At 34.2% G+C, this 25078-nt stretch overlaps 2 protein-coding genes across 4 annotated transcripts; one reads left to right on the top strand and one right to left on the bottom strand.

Annotated features, from left to right (window-relative positions):
* The first annotated feature begins 5898 nt into the window (after window positions 1-5898).
* On the top strand, window positions 5899-13955 carry LOC112506774 (protein FATTY ACID EXPORT 3, chloroplastic). 2 transcript variants are annotated; one of them, XM_025111038.1, is made up of 7 exons: window positions 5899-6334; window positions 7522-7915; window positions 8016-8183; window positions 9387-9433; window positions 10717-10754; window positions 12715-12822; window positions 13500-13955. In XM_025111038.1, exons 1-6 carry the CDS (start codon window positions 6071-6073, stop codon window positions 12806-12808), a joined length of 1005 nt encoding a protein of 334 aa, XP_024966806.1. In that variant the 5' UTR covers window positions 5899-6070; the 3' UTR covers window positions 12809-12822; window positions 13500-13955. The 2 variants fall into 2 exon arrangements, with proteins under 2 accessions (XP_024966806.1, XP_024966808.1); XM_025111040.1 differs by having other exon boundaries at window positions 5908-6334; window positions 7546-7915.
* A 3718-nt stretch (window positions 13956-17673) lies between these two features.
* Window positions 17674-24155, bottom strand: LOC112505805 (vacuolar-sorting receptor 1-like). 2 transcript variants are annotated; one of them, XM_025109808.1, is made up of 12 exons: window positions 23434-24155; window positions 22026-22718; window positions 21269-21357; window positions 21075-21144; window positions 20786-20869; window positions 20468-20544; window positions 20293-20374; window positions 19595-19677; window positions 19031-19097; window positions 18796-18924; window positions 18570-18676; window positions 17674-18075 (listed from the first exon to the last, which is right to left on the bottom strand). In XM_025109808.1, the coding sequence occupies exons 1-12, from the start codon at window positions 23726-23728 to the stop codon at window positions 17977-17979; spliced, it is 1875 nt and encodes a 624-aa protein (XP_024965576.1). In that variant the 5' UTR covers window positions 23729-24155; the 3' UTR covers window positions 17674-17976. The 2 variants fall into 2 exon arrangements, with proteins under 2 accessions (XP_024965576.1, XP_024965577.1); XM_025109809.1 differs by having other exon boundaries at window positions 23824-24154.
* Between the last annotated feature and the right edge of the window lie 923 nt (window positions 24156-25078).

Genomic DNA, 25078 nt, shown 5'->3' with positions numbered 1-25078 from the left:
GAACACAAAGAGAATTGCTTCAAATGATTTTCAATTGATTGAAAATGTCGACGATTACAAATCTGGAAGCACACAAAATAYAAAGGCCTACACTGCTATTTATACAAGCAAATAACCGTTTCCTGACACGACCTAAAGCAATTAAATCTAAGTSGTTCATCTGAAACAGATTACAGACAAGATCACGTGGAAGACACGAGCAGCTAAAAGACCTAAGTAAAACTAGCTAAAGATAATCTACACAGAAGACTAGTTGCAGACCCTCTGTGAAACATCACAGAGGCTCTGCTGGAAATGACTTCAAGCATATGTAGCAGAGGAACATCTTCCAGAACCTCTGTGAGACACGACAGAGGTTCTGTCGTCTTTGTCAACATTGTCTTGGTAGAGGATAAGTTTCCAGAACCTCTGTGGATGAAGACAGAGGTTCTGTCACTTTAACCTTGTACAAAAGAGCTTCTTCTGATGATTGTCCTCTGAGGTCTTCTGTAACAGATCAGTTTCTGTCAATACTTGCTGTTTTACTTTTTCTATACTTTTACATTAAAGGAATGAGAGCTAACACCTATATTTTGAAGACTTTCTCTCAATTGAAAAGCATCCACTCCACTAGCAATTTAGCTAAGCAACCTTGGAGCATTCTCTCAAGCTTTACAGCAGTAAAGCAAGTTTAATTTCTGCTTGTAATTTAATTTTCGTAGTTAGTTTTTCATTCTCGCCTCTGTGTATTGTGTGCCCTCTGTGTGCAACAGTTTAAGTATTATTTTCATTTCAAGTATTTCTTATGTATTTTTCTTCTTCTGTTTCCCTTATGTTCTCTAATTTTATTATGAGCTAAATACCCCTTTGGGTGTGGGTGTGAGTCAAGCTTAAGGATTTAAGGGCACACTTGGGTGTTGCCATTTTTTATTGATTCTTAAGCTTGGTCATTTAAGTCGGGACTTAACCTCAACGCAGATAAGCCGATCACTTTGAAATGTTAATATTAGATCCTTGATCCAGAGATGGGCGGATCTGAAATACGGCTTAGATGATGCACAAAGRTTYGAGAGAGTCTTTGATAATCACGCAGAGATGCGGGTTTTGCATGTTTTTAGCTTATGTTCAGATATTAGTTGAGTTTATGCTACAATACGTTGTGAGTATAAATCTTCAGGCTAGTGGAACCAGATATCTTTTTATCTAGTAGCTAATTCGGCAAGTTTAAGATTGATTTAACTGGACGCTTTGTGGGCACTCTGTGGGCACAATATATGAGAATTCACTTTCGAGAGATAGGAGTTCTTATAGAAATCCCATGAGTTTCTGACCAAATTGTTCCTGCAATATTCTTAAGCAAAGCTTACACCGATACCCATCTTTTAATATTAAAGGTTTATTTCGTATTTTAACGCTTTGCACCAATCAAAACTCAGCTATTTTTTCAACCCGAGGCATTGTTCAAGAAATTCATGAAAGTCTCTGATTCTCAGTAAGTCTGGTCCCTGTGGAAACGATCTTGGTACTATACCACTCTATTACTTGAAGCGATCTTAGTATCGGCGTGCACTTGCACCACCACTTTGGGGATTGTATGCCCACTGTGTGCACACTTACGATTTTAGCACACCATCTATACACATTCGCATAGACCCATCTTTCTTTTTGACAAATAAGACCGGAGCACCCCAAGGTGAAGTGCTGGGTCTAATGAATCCTTTATCTGTCAAATCTTTTAATTGTGAAACCAATTCCTTTAATTCAGATGGAACTAACCGGTATGGTGCCTTTGCTACTGGTGCATCCCCTGGTACGAGATCAATTCGAAATTCGATCACTCGATCCGGCGGTAATCCAGATAAATCCTCTCGAAAGACTTCCGAATATTTATTAGCAATCAAAATCGATTCCTCTTTTTCTTTCTCTTTCTTCATATCAATTACATATGCTAAACATCCCTGACACTTCTTCCGAATACTTTTCTGAGCTTTCATCACAGTCAAAATACTAGTATGGTGATTCTGACGATCACCATAAATAACAATTGTTCCTTGGTTTGGCAGAGTAATTCTGATCATTTTCTGATTGTAAACAATACTAGCCTGATACTTTGCCAACCAATCCATACCCACCACTATATCAAATTCCTTCATCGGCATAGGGAATAACCGAATCGGTAGTTCACAACCCTCAATAACAATAATACATAATTCAAGCATGTAGTTTGAGCAAACGATGGTGATACAAAGGAAAAGTTTGCACCAGAGTCAAATTACTTTCATGGGTCATAATATGTTTGCACTGGTTTGGGGTATATTGTATGTACCATGCCACTAAGGAATCTGAATCTTTGATAATTTTGTCATAGAAGCAAGCCCAAAGAAATCAGATATGCAATAAGTACCACACCAATCATTATCATACTTGTTATTGTCATACCAGGTGTTACCATATCTTGTATTGTCATTCTAGTTGTTTCCATACCAGCCGTTTTCATTCTTTCCATTACTATACCACCTTTTGGCTTTCTTCTTGTTAACAAAGTCATTTGTTCTACAAGTTGAACAACAAATCCTTTTCTTGCTAAGACTGATTAGCTGGTTATTAGACTCAACAATACAGGGTAAAACAGTCTTATAAACAAATGAATTTTCATTACACACAAAATATTGAGAAGACTTACCATCAATATCTTCTACATCATATTTCTTCAGCCAAATCTTTTTCATTCTTTTAAAATGATTATCTAAATCAATGACATAACCTTTGTAAAACGAATTTGAAATATGAGATTTATTCATTGAAACACTTGATTTAGAACTGCTTGAACACTTGAATTGTCATTCATACATTTTACACTTAGAAGGAGAATCAGATGAGCTTGAAGTACTTATTTCAGAAAAACTCTTTAAGTTTCTTTAACAACTGATCTCTTTCTTCAGTAAATAAATTATATTTCTTTTTAAAATCAGATCTCATGTTCTTTTTCAGTTACAAGATCAGTTTTCAATTCAAATAATTTATTTGAAGTTTCAGCAATTTTACTTTCCAAAATTTTTCTTTCTTTTTCAAAAACATTTCTTTCTTTTTCAAAAACATTTCTTTCCTTTTCAAAATCTCCTTTCTCATTCTCTAAAGCAACATCTAACCACTTCTTCTTTTCAGCTAACGCTTTAACTAAAATTGTATTCTTCTTTGCTGCATTCTTTCTTTCAATAGCAAAAGATTTTCTCTCATCATCCAGACTCTTCTGAATAGCAGCAACACTCTTTGAAAGTTCCAAACATTTCTTATCAGATGTTTTCTTCTCGTTTTCAAATTTAGATCTTTCCACAGTAACTATCTTTTCAAAATCAATTATTTGCTTTGAAAGCTTCATAAAACTCATTTCAAAAGATTTCAACTTGTTCTAAAAAATCATTTTCTCAGCATTAAACTTCTATTCTGTATCAGAAAAATTTATTCTTCTCTTTCTCAAACTCTTTTCTTTCAGATTCTAACAACTTTTCCAGTTCAACTATCCTCTTCTTTTCTTTCTCAAAAATTCTTCTTTCAGAATTCAAAGTTTTCTCAGCTTCATAAACCCTTGAACTTAATTCAGAGTTATTTTTTAACAGCTCAATATTTCTTATCTGATAATCTGAAGAAAAACTTTTAGAAAAAAGTTCATCAACTCATTCTTGTAAAAACTTCTTTTCTTCTCTTACTTGCTCATTGTCCTTTACCATATCTTTGGCCCAACAAAGATATGAATGATTCTCATAAAACATTTTTGCATACTTTTCTTCCCTTTTAAATTTCTTTTCCAAATCTGAAACTTTCTCTTTAAGTTCCTTGTTCTCTCTTTCTAACATGAATGTCATTTCAAACAATTCAAATGATTGAATAACACTAGATCTTTTAAAACAATTCAAAACTTAGAAAATCATATTTTCAACACTTATCCCCCAACTAGTCTTTTTATCGGACAACACTGCTTATCAGACAATATTGCTTATCGGACAACACTTTATCTTCCAACTCTCACTTATCGTCCAACTCCTTATCTTTCAACCTTGCTTATCTCCCAACTCCTTTTATCGGACAACACACTCTTATCGCCCAAAGGTTATTGGACACATAAAACTTATTGCTCAAGTCTAGAACGATGAAGGTACTTCACCTGGTAACACACTAACTGATGAAAAGATGTTCATTGGACAAGTAAGAAATATTCAAAGAAAATTCAACAATCAATGAAGAGTCCTCATCGCTCAATGAATATATTCAACGAGCGATGAAGGAAGCATATAGCAGAATACACAGAAATCGATCCAAATACACCAGAATCAATCAAATTTGAATAAAATTTGCCCAGATTAGTTCGAAAACTTTTCACAACATGTTTTAAACACCAATTTCATCCAAAAACAGATTAAATTGATCAAGAACACCAAGAATAATTTCAAGACTCTATGAATTACAAAAATCCAAAATTGAAAACACTAAATCAAATCAATTATAAAATTGATTGATTCCAACACACTCAAATATGAATTTCGAACATAATTCAATCAAATTTACTCACAAATTCAAACAAATTAATGAATTTGGAATCAAAAATAGTAGCAAGGTGTTCGTCCAAAAATTGTAAGTCCAGAAACCAAAATTCAATCCAAATTCAAATGCAATCTAATTCTCCAGTTGTTGTTTCTCGCTCTGATACCAATTGATAATCCCATATTTAATCAATCAAACACATGATCATCAAGATTCAAGAATTCAATAATGGCAGATTATAGTAGAAAGAGAGAATTTTTTTTCAAAGGTTTCTTTGTATTGAAATGCTTCAAAGATTACAAAAAGTACAGTTACAACGCTACTAGATTTGTTACAAGATTACAAAGATACTAACCTATTTATACAATGGAAAGTATAAGGGAATAAAAAGCTTGAATACAACATTTTAGCACAAAACATTGAATCCAACAAGAGTAAAACTTGCTAAATATTGAACTTTGATTAAGCTTAATCAGACTTTCCATCCGAAATCTAAGTCTGCTAATCCAGATCTCTGAAGTCTTCCATGCACTTTATATTGAACTTTGGACTTACCCGAACTCTGGACTTTCACTTCCAGACTTACACTTAGAAAATTTTCTCAGCTTCCGAACTCTGGGCCTTCTTCTCTATATCTCTGGACCTTCTATCCAACGATCAACACTTAGACTTTTATCAACATTAAACCAACTATCAAAACTTTTCAAAATGCATACGTGAGCACATATAAATAATCTGTGTACATATGCATTTTCAAATAGATGTTTTTTCAATAATTCACTTATGAATTTTCCTTTACATTCCATTCCATTCTTACTTTCTCATAATATTTAGTTTTCTTATATCTCACTTGATACATGGTAAAAAGGTATTAAACAACAAGTAGGGGTGAATCTCGTCATTTCAATAACAATCTTACCGAACACTATACATATAGCTAAATAATTCTAATCCAATTCATTTTTGTTTTGCTCATGTAACAAAAGCAACATGTGAACATAGAGAGTGAAAGAACCATGAATGGTCATTAAAGATTGTTTAGCAAAAGTTTATCGAATAAGTGTTTACTGGACTTCCCCTATCTTATCAAGTGAACACGATAAAGACCGAGAAGTGTACCTGGTAAATGAGTGAGGAAACTATTACACGATTAGCATTTGTAAAATGAAAGACGCTTACCAACAATTTATTTTGATGTCTAAAAATGTTACCCAATAAAATAAGTGATAAAGATAACTCTAACTAGTCGATAAACAACCCAAGAGGTGCATTTCTAGAACCCTTGTATGCATTACATGTTTGTACCATGAGATACATCGTACGGGATCTACTGGGCCAGTCGGCCGCACGCCTCTCTTTGTGAATTCATTACGTGTCGACGAAGTGATACTTTCCGTTGCACCCCGGCTCACTTTAGCACCCTTCACCCTATTCTTCAACAACTTCATCGTCTTCCTCATTTCCCTTCATTGTTCCCTTCGCCTCTCATCCGCCAGGCTCACTTTAGCTCATTTCTCTTATTACAGTTGCAGAAAGAAACCCTCACAGCAGAATGAGTTGTGGAATTAAGGCATTTACGATTAGTAACCCTAACCCTAGTGAGCTATGCACAAAGAGAGCTCCGATGGAGGCGGTCTGTTCTTCTCCTTCCTTGTCTCGGTTCCGGCCTCTTCTCCAACCTCGTAGCTCCGGTGTACTCACACTCGCGGTTTCTGTTTCTGGTTATCCGAGAGGACTTGGCAATGGTTTACTGCACTCCCGTTCAAATTCCCGGAACCGGTCGATTTTCTCGTTTGCGGCGTCTCATGAGGACTCGGTGAGTCGAACTTTGATTACTATACTGTTAATATCCCACCATTGGGGGAAATTACTTATTTACCTTCAAGATTGGTTTGAAAACAACACTAACATCATAGCAAGCAGCACCGATGGTTTAATGTGGGTTTTAATTTTGTAACAAGACTGATATCGTACATTTTCAGTGTAGCATGCCTGACATTAAAATGAGGTTTAGCTCTTTTTCAAGATCAATAATGAAGTTGGAAACCAACAGTAACTGCGTAGCAAGCAGTACCGATGCTTTAATGTTGGTTTAATTTTTGTAACAAGATTCATAATCTACATTTAGAATGTAGTATGCCTGACATTATCTTGAAGTTTAGCTCTTTTCTGAAGCTGAGGGATCATGCTCCTTTGGTTTTACCTCTTTGGATGCTTGGATTATCTGACGTGCACCCATTTCACGTGCTAGGCGTAGCTGGTGTATTCGGCGGCTGTCTTTTCTGAATGATAAAAAAAAATTCGGGTCAAAAGATTGAGAACAAATTAAATAGTTGTTTGTTTGAAATGATTTCATAGTTGGAAATAAAAAGTCCAGCAATTTCTATTTAGATTGAAAGATGGAGAAGTTGGAAAAAATGTAGTACATGGGATTTAGATGCTAAATGCAGGGACTTATATTAAAATAAATAGAATGAGCAAGTCATTGCCCATTTAAGACTTGGTTCTTGTACTTGTGGTTGACAACCTAGCATCTTAGATGCTTAAGTAATAAAGTTGCATGAAGTGGTAAGCTAGCGCACTTCCTGCCGTTTTAAAGTTTGGAATTTGTTTTGATCAGTGTGTTATCAATCAAATTGCATTGGTTCCTGCTGCTAGATGCAAATGAGATTGAAAATTCTGAAGTTAAGGTAGAATCATTAAGAGATGAGAGAATCCCTTGTGGAGCTTATCTGATTGTCTAGCTCAGTCTCTGGTCTAGCTATTCTTTTAATGTCTGTATGAATGATTGCCTTCTGCAAGAAAGGGTGTTAAATCCTTCTGATAAGTCAAGTATTAGTGGTCCATTTAATGCTTCTGTAAGATGTCTTGTAAGCCATAAAGCAAGCTCTGTTCAAAGATAGTTGTTGAATACACTGTAAGGAAGTGAAGTTGGGTTAGCAGGGTTTCTGCCTGTTCTTCATAAAACATAAAGGTAATAGTACTTTCTGTTTGCATTTTTAGAAGCCTTCAGATATTGAAATACAGGAGGACGCAAATCGTCTTAAAGAGGGCTCTGAAGAATCTGAAGAAGCCTGGAAGAAAACTTTAGCTTCTTTCAAAGAACAAGCATTGAAAATGCTGAATGTTTCCCAAGAAGCTTACGAAGTGTATTTAGAGAAAGCTACAGTAGTATTGAAGGAAACCTCAGAGCAATTGAAGATCCAAGCTGACAAAGCGAGTGAGGATTTGAGTGTGATTGCCAAGGAACTTAGTGAAGAAGGTAAAGTCTATTTGTCTGCAGCTGCAGAGAAATCCCCTGAACCAGTGAAGGATATTGTGGAAACGTTTGCTTCTTCAACTGATGATTTGAAAGATGTATCGGAAGTGCTTGACTTTTATGTTGGTATCCCATATGGTATGGTTATTCTTTCATACATCACTATATATCCTGCAAACTATTTGACAGTTCCTTAATGTGGTTCTTAAATCTTGATGTGTCTTTGTTATGTTTTCAGGCGCACTGCTTACTTCAGGTGGTTTTCTTTCCTTCATGATTACTGGAAGCATTGCTGCTATCAGATTTGGTGTTATTCTTGGTGGAACTTTGTTGGCCTTGGGTATCTATAGTCTAAGATCATGGAAAAAAGGGGAATCTTCGTCTATTGCTCTGAAAGGCCAGGCAGGTTGGTGTTTTAATCTACCTCCTGATTCTATATCATTAGTGTGTATATGATTTACGTCCAATGATGTATCTACCTCTAGGCCCTAGCACAACAATATATTTGTGATATGAGCTAGTTTAATGGAAACTAGAAATAGTGACCAAGTGGTCAAGGAGGCCATCTTTTTCTAATGGCAATTTGTGTTAGACATTGAGAATATCTCACTTTGGAACAATAAAATGGTAGTTACTGCACTACCTGTTATTTTCCATTCTTAACGGGCAATTCTTCCAAGTCATCTTTCCTTGCTTCTTCTAATTCTTGGACCACTTCTTTGCAATTCTCATTGCCATGTTTGTCCTAGCAAGATACCTACCTATATGATCTTCAGGATTTATATAATGCCTTTGCCATTTGTTGTTTTACCTTTGTCTTCTTTTTAGCAAGATTCATAACAATTTGTGCCTCAGGCAGGAAGTACATCTGAACTGCTTAGAAGCATATACTGCTGCCAAATACATACTGGTTCTAGAAAGCTACTTGCTGGCTTTATGGAGCATGTCTCCACTAACCCAAACCAAATTGACCCAATATATCCCACTTGAAAGTAGGGTGAGGTGGGGGTGGATGTACTTAAACCTGTCCTCTTACCCCAAATAGTAGAGCGTTGTTTCTGTCAATACCCCCAACAGAGCATGTCTCCACTAATAACAACTAATCATGAATTTTGCAATCACAACTTAAGGTACATTTCAATAATTGTACGATGGATTATGTTAGTTCTCGATTTTCAGTTATGTGGCAATTCTGCCTGATGCAAAATGGAACTCCCTCGGCTGATATCAGATATATATAAAAAATCATCTTCTGCATGCTTCTGTGAGTGTTCTAGGTGGTCGTCGAGTGAGAATAACCTATTTAACAAGTGTTTGCTATATTAACAGGAAGCTGACAAGCAATTTTCTCTATGTTTATAGTAATTCTGATTGAGACCCATGTTTGATGTTTCATTTTAATTTATGTAAATTCATACTTAATGAGAATTTCCCATCCCCATCCTTTTAATGATGAATTTTGAACTAGATCCAACCAGTGCTTTTTTAATGTTTGAATTGTATCTGTAACTAAAGATGCAGCCTACATATGTTATATCAATTTCTCTAGTTATAAAGTACTGTCAGTTGTAGCTTATTTGAGTTTGATGAAGAACTGTTGCTTTTGCAGCCATTGCTACAATATTGTTTTTGAGGGATCTACGCCTAGTGTTCACGGTGAGATTCCTATGGTAGTTGTATGAAGATCAATTTATGAATACACACACGTCTGCACGCATGCACATATAGATATGTATAGATATATGTTTGTGTTGTTAAATGTGTGCATATATATATATATATATATATATATATATATAAAGAGTCGGGCTCATACGAGACTGATACGTGTTTAAGAAAATAAGAGAATGAATATGGACCATACATTTCATTAAATAATAACTTAAATAATTAATTCTAAAAATAACTAAATAAGGGCATAATGTAATTTAGTTGTATAAAAGTTATTTAAGGCATTTCTAAAATATTCTACTTTACCACATTTATGATTTTAACATGATTTAATTTTTTATTAAAAAATATTTCTTATTTAATATATTTAAATAAGCGTATTTAATTTTCATTTTAAAGAATTGTTTTTTTATTAAAGCAATATTTAAAAAAGTTACAATTTTCGTCAAAGTCACATGTGATTCACAATTAATTATTTTTATTTTCAAAATGTTTTCCTAATTGTATGTGATTTAAAGCTTGAAAAAAAATGATTCAAAATTAAACATTGAAAAAAAATAATGAAAACAAAATCACATGTAATGTGTAGCAAAACACATTTAAAATGTATAAGATCACATATGATTTAAAATGTAATTCATAACTTACACATATCATATGTAATCTTGTAGGTAACTTGCATTTTTTCCCACTATAATCAATATCACATATGATACATTGACAAAATTTAACATATGATACATTGACAAAATGTAACGATTTTTTTAAAAATAAGTCAATTAATAGCAGATATCACATATGATTTTTGACGAGAATTGTAAATAATTCTTAAATAAATTACTTCAATAAAAATAAATATTTTAAATGAGAAACTAAATCACATTTATTTTAAATGTTGTAAAAATTAAAAAAATTTAATCATGCTTAAATCATGAAAACTATAAAAAGTCATGAATAAATACCTTCATTAAATGTATTAAATAATATTTATAGAAATACATGAATTTTCATACTTAATTTATATACAACAAATGACACAAATTTCTTTTGGACGATCTTTTAGAAAGTTTTATCTAAGGTATTATTCATTCAAATAAATGAGGCCCAGAATTATTCTTTTATTTTCTTAAATATGTACCATTCTCGAATGAACCCCATCCTCTCTCTCTCTCTATATGTATGTATGTATGTATGTATGTATGTATGTATGTATATATGTATTCGTATCTTCATGACACTAACATCTGTCACAATTTTGTCCTCTACAGAGGCCAGCATTCACCAGATATTTTGCAGTTATAATCAGGTTTGAAATATTTCACTCATATTTAACCCTAAAATATTCTGCACAACTATTTTCATGGTTTAGGATCATCTTCTATGCCACATTGCCACTGTTGGCTTCACTTTTATTTATCTTTTTGGAGTGGCTTACTTCCTGAAGGATGAAAAACCTTACATCAATGGACATGCTAACTGTACTTTTGGGAAGGTTAACTTTCCATGAATTTAAAGCCATTTTACATGAGGTGAAATTTTTTACTTTAGTGAACCATACCCTCTAAAAGCGACAAATTGGTTATAGCATTTAAACTGACGACTCCGTATAATGTTGCTATCAATAGTCAAAGGAACCTTAAGTTGTGTATGAGATGTGTTTTAAGGACATTGGTATCAAATCATTTGCTGCTATCTAGATCTACACCATTTCAATGCATTATGCTTTTGACAGGTGTCTTATTGATTAAAGTGATGTAATGTTAGTAGATAAACTTAATATTCAAGATTTTTTTTTTGTATAGAGTAACTTCTTCAATGGTAATGTTTATGGCTTAAATAACTGGTAGGTACTCCCCTTTTTTCGCTGACCAGACTACCCTTTTTCTCCATCTTTTGTAATCCCTCTGTCCCAAGGTAAATGCAAAAAAGAATTTCCAATTTGGGGCAAGGTTTCAATCCAAATTGAACTTTTTGCCTGTTATTACTCTTTACAAAGTATTGGTAACTTTAATGTTGATCCACAAAATTTCTCTATTTTGTTTTTATTGAGGAGCATTTTAAATAGTTGATAAATTTTTTGAGTAGCGAGAATCTTTCCTCAGAGGCCAACGAAGCTCCGTTTAATCTAGGCTCGGTGATAGTTGACTCAAACATTAAGCCATCTCCAACGTCCAGCAGTGCATTCATTTTCGGGTGGAGGGATTAGTATGTCAAATTACTTTGCGTTAGTTGAGAGTTCAATTCACTTAACATTTAACCTAATTCTTAACATAAGTGGGCCAAGAGCTCCTTGATCTATGAACGATGGATTTAAGCGAGCCCTTAAATTAAACCCGGATTTCCTTGCATCATTAGTGGATGATGCTTTCTTGATGTAATGCAATCACAAGAGAGGGTTCCTCTGTTTGCTACCTTTGAAGTTCAATTATCCCAAGACACTTGGATTTGAGGTGCTCAAAAATGATTCTAACATGTTCAACAAGGTTCCAGGAAATTAAGATTTATATTAGGTGGTTCATGGTTGAACTTCTAGCCCATATATATCTTGAAACCTGTAGTGGATTTAAAACCATTTTGATTTTTAATTGTCCCTTGCATATTGGCAGAGAGGCTTTTTGATTTGAACCCATGGTCTTCTGATCACCAATTACTGATCCAAGATTGGTATTAACTTATACATTATCAAAAAGGCTCATTTGTTTTGGGACGAAATTATCATGAAAGCTTATGATTACCATAATAGATTCACCATATCAGAGTAATTAGTTCAATTAGCTTTTTGATTAGAATCATAAAATTGTGAAATCTGGACAATGGTTACTACGGTCCTGTTATGGTTCCAAATTTTGGACAAAACTCTCCTGTTGCTTACTTTTGCTACCTCTGTTCCATATGAGTTGTATTTGAAGTTTTTCCATTTTATTTTACTGATGTGGATTCTTAACCCACCCTCAACTTCCTAACAAGTACTACAATTTGTAAGTGTTGGGTGATAAATAAGTAACTAGATTCGTAAACCAGTTTTGCGTTTGAAATTAATAGGTGCCTACAAAAAATAAGTTCTCTTTTGGTGAAGAAGGGAGGGAGTTTTATATCTACATTTAGCTATTATCTTTTATTTGAATGGTTTTCTAAATTAACATTTCCATGAGGTTTTGATCCTGATTAATTCCTCGTCTAGAATGGTTTAAAACCATCATTTGTACTTGTGATCAGTATTCATGTCAGAATTGTCGTTTATCTTTGTTTTCATGTTTAATGTGCAGTGGTGCGGCGTTGGCATTTTATGCCTATAGAATCACGTACTCTCGTGGACAGTCAACAGGAGGATCTAGCTTGGAGAGTGGAACAGAAAATTAACTCTATGTTGCAAGGTCGGTATTCGATCTGCATCCATTTCCTTTTAACTGCTATAATTTATTTGTTGAAGAATAGATCTGCCAGTTCATGTAGTTGATCATCACATTTGTTGTTTGGTATGTTCTGAAATCTTGATCTAATCTTGATGGGCGCTAAAATCTAATCAGCGACCATAGAGAAGAAACATGAGGTGTATTAATGGTAGCACCGTACATGGACTGTTTCTTATAAAAATTAGTGTAGTGGTCCCAACCGTATAAAATTTCTACATATACATATACACATATGTATATTATATAAAGTTGGTAAGAATGATGAGAACGCTTCTCAAGCCTTGGGATGTCTTTTGGCTCACAATAAACATGAATCTTCGTCCACCTTCACCTATTTTCACATACCTTCAGCCATCTTCACATGCATGAATTTGTTAAATTTCAGCCATGGTGATACAAGTAGGTATGCGAAGGTAAATGAAGGTGGGAATATAGGTGGATATTCCTGGTGTTCTTACAAAAAAGACAGTTCTCACTAGAACCCATCACCATGCATATGTATATATGTATATATATATATATGTATATATATGTAGCAATGAATATGATGTATTTTCTTTTCTTTTTTGGTATTTTTTTAAGGGGAGGGGGGTGTCTGCTCCACACAGAGCCATGCTAACCGCTGATTCATGTTTCAGGTTTGAAGTTTAAATCATGGGAGTAGTCATGTCGTTGTGAGATAGCTTGAATTCATTCAACAATGCAGAATTTCGTGTTTGCTGCTTCAGATTAGGACCTGCCCTGGTACTTGCATGTTAAGAAGTATGATGTTATTAATGTTAAAGGTTTAAGAAAAATAATATGCCAACACACGCCACCGTTGACACTCAGATACTGATCGTTTCTATGAGCTAGACTTGTAATGGTTTCTATATTAGTGTTATCGAGAAATGCTTAAGGTCGTAATAGGTGCTTATATCCCTTCTTCCGGTTGTAATTTGCTACAAACAATCGAGTCCGAGTTAACTATGTCCGGTCTTTGGTTTCTTTATTTGAGTGAAAGGCATGAAATCGGCTTACGAGTGATCAAACATTTTTGAGACACTGTATTTGATGTTTTGTTATTGAACAACCTACAATTTGGTGGCAAAAAACTTTATCAAATGTTTAGAATTTGTTTCGTGGTTTTAACTACGGGGCCGTTTACCAAATGCTTATCCGGGTAAGCGTTTACCAAGTCACATTATCTTACCGGCTGAATATTGTAAGAACCAAGAATCTTACCCGGTAAGAGAGACAAGAAAAAAAAAGATTTGAGTCTTAACCGGTAAGTGAGGGCGACGACTCTTACCATGGTAAGCGCTTACTAGGTAAATTGTTGCATACGATGCCATTTTGGTGGATTAAAGTCTTACTTTGTGACTAAATGGTAGTGTTAAATTTTATCGGTAAATACTTACCGGATAAGTGTCTGATAATTGGTTAGTGGGAAAGATGGTGAACGTTCTTACAAACATCACCCATCACTCCTTGGGACATGTAATTTATCTTTAACACTCCTTGGGACATGTAATTTATCTTTAAAAGGTGGTGGTGCTATACTTTATTCAGATAATTACAGGTGGTGGTGCTATACTTTTTTCCAGATGATGGTGGATGTGCATATTTTGCAGAGTTTTATTTCAAAATAAGTGTTCACAATAAATGATATATAATTTTAGACATAATTAAACAATTTTATGCTTAATGATTGTATATTTGGACTACAAAAGCAAACCAGRTTATAGAGCAAGATTTGATAAGTAATAGTCAATAAATTAGGATTCGTTTATCAACGTATTTTTATTTGCTTCTCCTAATGGTTGGTCAAGTAACAAAAACGTTATATTTTCAGACATGAACCCCTCCTTAGGTGGATTCCTCCTTTGTTCAGCCTATCGTGTATTAGTAGCCGTTTCCCTTAACCAAACCACTGCATATGAGTTGCCAACTCATTCTTTGATAGACACACGGTCAGAGCCACGGGTAACTTAGGTTAATCTAGGCTAGAGGCAGACCTACGTCAAGATAACTTCCCTTGAAAAACTTGATTTTTTTTTCTAGGTATTTCACCTTGAAATACAAAATTGTACTATACTAGGTAGATGTGTCTACCAGTATTCCTTGATCATTTCCTCTAGTTTTAGTATTTTGATTTAATTTCTCTTTTTCTAAGAGGTGGAATAGAATAACATATCTATCTTGTTAAGTTAAAAATATTTATACATTAATTTATTAGTATCTTGTTAAGTTAAATATATTTATACATTAATTAATTAGTATCTTGTTAAGTTAAAAATATTTATACATTAATTAAGGGTAATTTTTTAAGAATGAACATTTTTTTTATAGAAAAATACAAGTAAAAATGTAAACGAATGGAAGGCTTTTGTTATCTAAAATATGTTGGTGGCAACAAGTTTTGTGAGAGATGTTATTTATTTTTAGTGACTTAACTATCCAAAATTTCAGTGATGGGATGGTCCCTTAGACATGATTTAAAGCATAAAGATAAAACACAAATTATGAAAGATTATATAGGATATAAAGTGAATATCTTGAGAAGGGAAAGGAAAAAATATGTGAGAATGAAAGTTAAAGATGAAAAATGTGAGAAGGGATCTCGATCCTTTGATCACCTTTAATCTCAAACTCACCCATGAATTGTGCTTGATATGGTGATTGATCCGGTGCATCTCATCTCGATGCCTCATTCTAAAATGCATCCAAGGGTGAAGATCTATTCTTATGCTTCTCACCTTAACTCTCCTTCTCACTGCAACCCAACTCAATGGCTACATAACATTCAAGTGCAGATCATAAAATTCGAACTTGAAAGTATTTGGACCCTTGATCACCTTTTATCTCAAACCCAACCGTGAATTGTACTTGATACGAGGATTGATCCATTGTATTTCGTTGCATCTCATCCTAATGTACATTCAAGGGTGGAGACTTTTTCTTACACTTTTTACCTTAACTCTCCTTCTCACCTGAACCCAATCCAATAACTACGTAACATTTAATTACGGATCACAGAATTTTTTGATTGAAAGCATGTTCAACATGGATGATGCAACAAAAGGTGGAGCATCTCATGCCTATAAAAGGAGTCCAAACGCTTTGACTTCAAAACATTTAAAATACGGGCCATCTACCAAATGGTTATCATGTTTACCAAACATCACTAATTTTATTGAGGAAGTGAACATGACAATAATTGAAAATCTTACCTGACAAGTAAGAGAGTTTATGCTTGTCATACAAGAAATATTTACCAACAATCTCTTTTGATAACCAAGAATGTTTACCTTATCACTTACGTTGTGTGGTACTTTTGGAGTTAAACAATGACTCCGTTCATCCAACCATCCACATAAACGAAGAGAAACGCCCATTCTCCACATGAATCCTTTTTATTTATAATCGTGTGTCTGAATCAGTATATGCGTAGTCAACTAATCTTATAAGGGTCAATTTTTGGTTTCAAGGATTGTTTTTGAGGGATTTGAATTTTATAGAGGGATGTAGATTTGGATTGGAATAGATTTGGAATCCTTTTATGTGTTTGATTTATATGATTCGAAATAGATTTGGATTCCATTTTTTTATGTTTGTTTTATAGGATTTAGATTTAGATTTTCTTTTTATAATTATTTGTTTGCTTATAAAGAATTTGTTTTTATTGGTAAATTACCTTTTCATTGTTAGTTTTCAGAAAACTGTATATTTAACTACCGACGGATGGGGATGTCCACAGGTAATTCATCGGAAAAATGTTCATTAAAAAAACAAAAATGTATTACCAGCAGACACCCCCTTCCCCCGGTGATACCCAAATCATGTTTTTTTAATAATGAAAATAGTTTTTGGTATTACCATCGAATGGGGTGTTTGTCAGTAATGCCAAAATCATGTTTTTTTTAAATTAAAAAAGAAATAATTAACTTTGATTGATTAAAATTATCGACGGATTGCGGGAGAATTTTAATTGAAAAATAATTAATTAAGTTCTGCCAGTAATCCTTCGGTAATTTTAGTTAATTAAGATTAATTACTTTTTATTAAATAAATAAATGTCTATCCACCAAAAAAAATATTCTTCTAAATAATTAGTGACTGATTGGGGATAGAAGTCAACGAAAAATTGACTTTTTCATATCCGTCATTGATCCGCCGGTAATCTAACGGCAAAAAAAATCCGCTCAAAAAAGTCATTTTAGTAGAGCTAGAAATCTCTATGTTAAAAAAACGATGTACTATTTATGAAATCTGCCCACATTGAGATTTGAAACACAACCCTCTCCTATGGATTTCCAAATCCATCAAATAAGGGATTCCAAATCTGGACAATCCTACAAGCCAAACATGTGATTGAAATAGAATGGAATGGAATGGATTTGAAATCCAAATCCCTCAAAATCTATTCCATTCCTGCAAACCGACAAACCTTGAGAGGATTTAAACTCATTAACCTTTAGAAAGCAATCACAACACCTTGCCTATCGATATTACACGAATCTTTATTTGGTTTGATGGAATATTTTGAAGTTTAAAGGAGTTGGAATATAATTGAATTCCATTCTGTATACAGATAAAAACTACCTTCTATTAATTGATCATTACAAAATTTCTCCGTAAAATATTATTGAAATACTGAGATCTCAATTCCAAAGACTTTTCTTTAAACCAAATGCAGAATTGGAATGAATCCAATTCTAAATTTCAATCTCGCAAACCTGGTTTGGTTTGCATTTAAACCAAAAATCTCACCACATCAGGGCTTTCGAAGAACCGACTATCAAAAGACATACGTTTACACGTACTCACTCCCAATCAAATACCGGAGTAAATACACGTTAAAAATCCGAGCATCATCCACAAAGGTTAAAATGGCTTTATTTTAACATGCCAACATAACTAAATAAATAAAAACCTCCAATCACAAAGATTTTGTCAACGGGAACATACCGAGAGTTTGTATGCATCAAGATGATGTCGACATATACACAGATACAAGCATGGAAAACCAAACAAATCACAACCCTTTAGTTACATAAAGGATGGTCGTGGATCTTTAAACTCGGTGCACCTCTTCTCTCGGTTTGTTTCTCGTTGCTGCATCTATGCCTTGGTTTACACGTTCCCATGCGACCCGTGAACTTCAACCTCCGCCTGGTTGTCCAATGGCATGTATTGTGCCATGATAGCCCGGATCTCAGAATCCATGTACGTCTGCACAATAAATTTGTAACCATCCATGTCATCAAATAATACAAGTTGAGCAGGTTAACAGTCAAGATGGGTACAAAATAAGAATACGAAACTTTGTAACATCGATTTAAGGAAAAAGAAATTATCGGTTTTTCCAATGTGAGATGAAAATATACATGTTTTTAGCTTGTATCGATTTATATATGTTGTTCTATTTGTAAGATTTATGATATCAATATGAAGTTCCATATTTTGTTTTATTTATTACTTTTTGAGTCGATGTATATATAGTTTTGGTATACGTGTAACAGGGCCTAAAAAAAGATTGGAAAGCCTCTGGACCTATAGTTCGTTTGGATTGGACGGATGTTATATGTTGCGTGTTTGTGAATATAGAACCTAAGATGTTGGTCAATCCTTTTAAGATCCAATGAACTCGGGATATCAATCATACAAGTGGAAAAAAGTGACATAAAACGTAAAAAAGATGTTGAATTCAGATGATCGTTGCTTACTCGGATCCTGTACTTGTAGAATGCATATCCTGCAGCACCCGCAACTGCCAAACCAAGAATAATGACCCACACAAATCCCCAGCTAACTTGAGATTTACCGTCTTTACCTATTTACAAACAGAAACAATATACTTATAAATTCCAAGATTGGACGTACTAAATCGAACCACATAATATAATACGTAACCCTTTGTTGATTATGAAAATATGTAATGGGTAAACTCACTTATACATGTGTCATGTTCTCTCATGTAGAGCAAATTGCCACCGCAGCTACACTCATAACTACCCCATGTATTCTTGCATTTGCACTGGGGACACTGGCATGCCGTCTTCTCTTTGCATTCATCAATATCTGAAATATATATATATATATATATATACACACACACATATATATCAGCACAACAAACACAACACTTGATTTAGCGGAATAAAAGAATATGGGAATAAAACAAGACCTTCACAACTGTTAACCCCGTCTCCTTTGAAACCCGGTGGACACTTGCAACCTTTTGTATGGTCATCCTGAAAATTAAGTTAAATCATAGGTTATTACAGAAAGAAAAAAAAGAGATCGTTCATGTGTGTATAAACCAAAACCAAAAGAACCCATACAACAGAGTAGGTCTCATGTACCCTGACTGAGTGAAGACCTCTGGCTTGTAAAATATGCATGTGTATAGATGAATGCATATATGGGTATCTATATGTATGCATCACCATAACTATCTTGTGTATAAATAGGGGTGTGTCTGTGTGTATATATGACCAATAATAAAAAACAAACTCTAAATGTAACAAACCCGTGAAAACCAATCCAACCCATTCAACGAGTTTCAGAGTGTGCACGTGCTTATATAAATATTTTTGTGTTCTTTCCACAAGCAAAACCGTCCTGAATGTTTCATATATATGAAACAACACATGAAAGCCGGTTTCTAAGTGTCAACATTTATTGGGTTTGTATTTGATTTGCTTACTCTATATATACACATATACACAGAGAGAGAGAGAGTACTAACAATACAAGCAGAGTAGGTCCTGCCCAGCTGGGTGCTTTTCCAACAGCCTCCATTGTTAACTTCACAACGCAGTGCTCCTGAAGCTGCAAAATAAGGAATGATAAACCATCAATTTTTGTCAAAGTAAATAAAATTTATATACGGCAAATGAACTAAAAAAACCCTCCTCAGCTTTGGTGAGGTTGAACCCTATAGACCCTTGGGAGACTGGCTCTACCGGTAGCCGCTAGGCTAAAGCCCCTTTTGGTATCAATGTTTGTTCATATGGCAAAATTCTAGACACAACCCAGTTTCAAGCAAGCTCAACCCATAGACATTGCTGAACTACATTTCACATATGTTTCTAATAGAAAACTCATTTAACCAAATGACACTTTGTTATATGGCGCATATGTTTGGCACTTGAACAAAATGGTGCTTATTCATCGGTGATTCTGTCCAAGGCATTTGAACAACTACCTTTAAAATGTACAAATAGAAGCAGTTTGATTTTATTTTTCATATACTTCTTTCAAAACAGAAAGTGTCATGTGCCATAACTGGTTAGGAACAGGAAATGCTAGCACTAAGGATGAATTAGGGAATTGAAGGCCTGGGGATTGGTCCTTTTCTGCATTTCTAAGAGCTAAACCCAAATGGATTCAAATAGAAAGTCGTCGAATTTAGTAATATCTTTTCAAAGAACAAAAAAAGAATACCTTCACAGTGTTTATAACCATCACCAACAAACTTTACACCCTGCACAATGGGGCATTCACATACTCTTCCTCTGAAAGTATCCTATACCAACCAAGATAGATTCTAGTCAGATAAACAAGCTAATTAAAAAAAAACGAACATAAAAATGGAGGTTAAGCGGGCGTGAAATAGTACCCTGCATGCGGTAATATTAGCAGCTTTGTCCATCCAGCAACCACCATTGTTGTCTAAACACTCATTTGTTTCTATTTCTGGAAAGAACGTAAAATGACAGTACAATAAATACAGAATGCACCACAATACCAATGAACACCCTCCTAGCATCAACATATAATTACATCATTTTGACATATTTTCAGCCTGATCATTCGTTTAATGAGAAATTGAGAACGAAAACCAGTAAGTCCTCATAAACTTTTAGTTAAAGCACAGAGACGTAGGCCTAGAGTTAAAACGAGTAATAACATACAAAAATAAGCTACGGGTACTAACCATCGCTTAAACAAAGGGCGGGCTCGGTGGTCTCCTCGAATCCTGAGCAAATGGCCTTCAGAACTGCTTGTTTGCCAAGCTTACCTGAAACAATCCAAATTTATTTTTAGAAAAAAGAGCTATAAGAAACCAAAACAAACCTGCCCAGATTTCCCACCCGGAGATGGGTTCCGCCCCTTGCCTGAGGGGAGGAATGTACACAGGTGAACTCTACCCCAAAGGGTAGAGCGGGTCATTTTATCCATCCATCTCCCTACACAAATGATACTTTACGTTGTAGACTACGCACCCCTATATTGTCTGTTGTTTATCACAAGAGTCGGCAGAATTGTCACATCCCCACGTGAACCTTTGCCTATCTGCAGGATTACAAGATCGCCATCAATTACAAGATCGCCATCAGATGTTGAAATAACAAGGCCAACCTCAATATATTGCTTTCAATGACTCAAAATTTTGTTACAATCCGTTATCCAAACATACCTGTGCTTCTTGCTCAGCCTTGAGGACTGGGTTATCCACATTTGCTTCTGTATCACCCACACATTCATCTATTTTCTTCAGATCGACTCCTGAGAATCATAACACAAGATAAGCAAATGTAAGGCTCAAATATGCACAAATGAGAACTATAAGAGAAGTGAATACTGACTTCATAATATCAATCTTCACGCATAAAGTTCGGTAACTCGGAGAATTGGCATAATCTTTGTGAATGGAAAATACAAGGTTTAACATAGTTGGCAAATTTTTTGAGTGTTGAAATTTCTTAAAACTACTTTCTTCTAATGTTAGTTAGCATCTTTGTAATTTGTGATCTTTGCAAATATTATTGGAGTGATCGAGTGCTTGAATATTGGCACTTGACTTCTCTATACAAACTAATAATCATTCTTGTGAATATGCCAAAAACCCTTTAGTTTGCAAGAATTAATAGTTCTAGTTAAATTGTAGAATGATCGACTTGGCACTTCGTCCAAAATACTCATTCTTACAAAGTGAATTGCTTTTTTGGCATTTTCATGCACGAACTATGGGTTGTTTGCAATTGAAGTCACACACCATAGTTCAAAAAGTCAACTGTCGATATCAGTAACATGAAGTCACACACCATAGTTCAAAAAGTAAGCTGTTGATATCAATAACATCAGTCATAACATAAACAACAACTATATAGTATGCACAAGTGAATTCAAACCCACCAAACTGTCATAAGCTCACAAATATATGTTCAACTCACCAAGCGACTTGACAACTTCATCTGCACACTCTTTGGTGTACTTCTTGTCTTTCATTGGACATCGGATAGAAAAGTCCGTCACATAATCCCACCAAAGCCAAGGCTTTCCAGTCTCATTTGCCACTTTGTAGAAGCAAGCCTGTCGTAAATTTTGGACAACAACGTCCTTCCCATCATACCCTTTACTAAAATCTTGCTCGGGATCAGGAGCACAATATCTTCCATGGTTAATACATTGGGATTTGCATTGTTTGCTCAAAGTGAAAGCCTCTGGGCAATACCAAGTAATATAATGTGGTGTGAACTGAGTGTAACCTTTTCGTTCAAGTATCTGAGCGGCGCCTTTAAAGTTCTTGACGAATTCTATTTGGCTATCACACTTGGATCCACACTCATCATTGCTATTTGTCCAAAATTCATACTCTACACGCTCATCAGGGTGAGGGAGAGCTTCTGTCCAATCAAGTTTTATATTTACCATATCGCCGTTGGTTAAAGCTTTCTTTATTGAATCCCCAAGTGACATGCTGATGAGTGCTGAAGGAATGGATATGTTTTGCAAGTAATCAACATGTGCGTTTTCCTCTTCAGGCATATCCATGGTGATCAAAGGTTCAGGTCTGTCATCTGCAACAAGAATGGCTGCAGCTCCAGCCTTCTGTGCGTTCCATGCCTTTAGTGTAAAGTAACATTCTGCCAATATTAACAAATCAGTATGGTATGACATATGACTTCCTTTAGAATCCATATCACTTATACAAGGAGTTATGGACTTTTAGAACAAGAATTTTAAAAAGCACTACAATTGGCAAAATAAGCATTTTTCTGATAACAAAAATACCAACTATGATGATTGTTTTTGCATTTATACTTGCACAATTTGTCAAAAAATCGTTCATTCTAGCGAACTATTGTAGGACGGTTTAAACCCACGATTACTCCTCAAGTAAGGAGCATTAACTCATTAAGTATCATCAAATTCTTACAGTTTCAAGTTCATGGCAGACATGATAACATTTATCTATGACTTGATAGACAAAACCAATCGAAACGTATTTCAAAGGAACAAAAAAGGCACAAAATTGACTCTGAATAAGAATCAAGATTCGTTAGGCTTCAGAAGAACATACTGGATTGATACAACAAAACTTATTGGGCAAATTTGGGGCCAATTTCTTTTTACGTTTTTTTTTATCATTCATAGATTTGTCCGAAAAAGGTATCCCTTCAAGCAAGAAACCTCTTGATACCAAGACAAAAAAGAAGCAGCTATATCTGATAGGAGCATAAGTCAATACATACAAATTGAGACTTAGAATTAATAAGAATTCACACTAAAAACAAATTAACCATCTAACATCATACAACTGGAAAAGAACGAAACCCAATAGAGAAAAAAAATTATTACCGCCACGATCAAGAAGAACAAAAAGGGGAAGGCCACCAGCAACTTCGGATTTCAGAGAAGAATCAAAGGTTTGGCATGCTTTTTGATTGGTCTTTGGATAACGAACAAAACCAGTTAATGTTCCTCCATACTGAGGAACACCAAAATTACCGATTGCACATTCGTATGTATTTTTTAAGCTATCAGGTGAAGTCACCCTCAAGCTGTTCTTCTCAACCACGAATCTACCCAAGCTGGATCCATACATAAACAAAAACCAAACACAAACTATAAACCCTAACTTCCCCTCTTTCATGGTGGTTCACTTTCTCTTTAATCAAAGTTGACCAAGAAAAACGACCCAGATCAGAGAATCAAATCCAAGGGTTTTTTGAGTAATTAGAACCTAACCGTGATGAGATTCCGCACTATCCTTCAATCAAATTGACCAAAAGAAATCGACCCAGATGAGAGAATCGAATCCAAGGGCCTAAAACTCAAAAGATCCAATATTTAAATAACAATTTGAACAGAAAATCGCATGGGCTCAGCTGAATTTAGTTACAGGGTGAAAGAAAAAGGTGGGAATGAAGGAGAGAAGGCAGAGGAATTTGCAAGTGCGTACGTGTAATATTCGATGATACCTACAACCTCTAAGCAGTCTTCTCAACAAGTGTTGGATATAGAAAATTCTACAGAAATAGATGTAAAAAGTTCGCACAGAGAGAGAGAGAGAGAGAGAGAGAGAGAGAGAAGGAAGTATTCTGGAAGGATAGAGATCTAAACTAACACTTGATCAAGTCTTTGTTCAATTAATTAACCTGCACGTAAATTTACCTCCAAGGTTTGAAGATGACGGTTTATCAATGGTTTTAGCTTTTTCAAAACTTGCAAACTCTTATCCCAATTAAAATTTTAAATATATTTTACAATTTTATAGAATATTTTTTTTTATTTGAATATGTATATCAATTAATTAAAAATTAGTTTTACAATATTTAAATGTAGTAATAAAGTTGTATAATAGAGTTAAAACATTAATATCGTGATTGAAATTTCAAAATCCGGCTAAAAAAAATTAAAAAGTAAATAAATATCAATATAAATAAAACACTTGTTTTTTTATACAATTTATTTGATCAAAAATTAAATGCATTTAAGATTGTTTAGATTTATTTAAAAAATGGATGTATATTTATGGGTTTCCAAAATATGTTCCGTCCTTGCGGAAAGGGTATGAGTTTCCAAAATGTTGCAAGTTTTCATTTTTATTGTTACAGAATAAATAAATAAATAAATAAATAAATAAATAAAAGTATTATAAAAAGTTATGATATGTATTTAATATTTTAATACTTGTATTTTTAAAAAATTAAGAGTTTTATAGTTAGGTAAAACAAAATGGTTTATAATATAATGTAGATCTACCTAAAAGTCCTAAAATTAATTTTTTAAACATTATGTACTACTTAGTAATGTATTTGTGCAATACAGCGAGATACATCGTGATTTTAATATTTCATTTTATTCTTTATCTCAGTCGATGTTATAATATGGTTTTATGTGATTTTGAGAAAGCGATGATGTTTTATTTTTGAATAAAATATATGTTTGAAGATATCATAAAAATTTGACAAAAATATATCGATATTAGTATCAAATTAAC

This window comes from Cynara cardunculus (genome assembly GCF_001531365.2).
Source record: "Cynara cardunculus var. scolymus isolate 2C chromosome LG 2, CcrdV1, whole genome shotgun sequence".
NCBI lineage: Eukaryota > Viridiplantae > Streptophyta > Magnoliopsida > Asterales > Asteraceae > Cynara > Cynara cardunculus.
The sequence above is the reverse complement of the archived record's forward strand: the minus strand, read 5'-3'. Positions and strand labels throughout refer to the sequence as shown.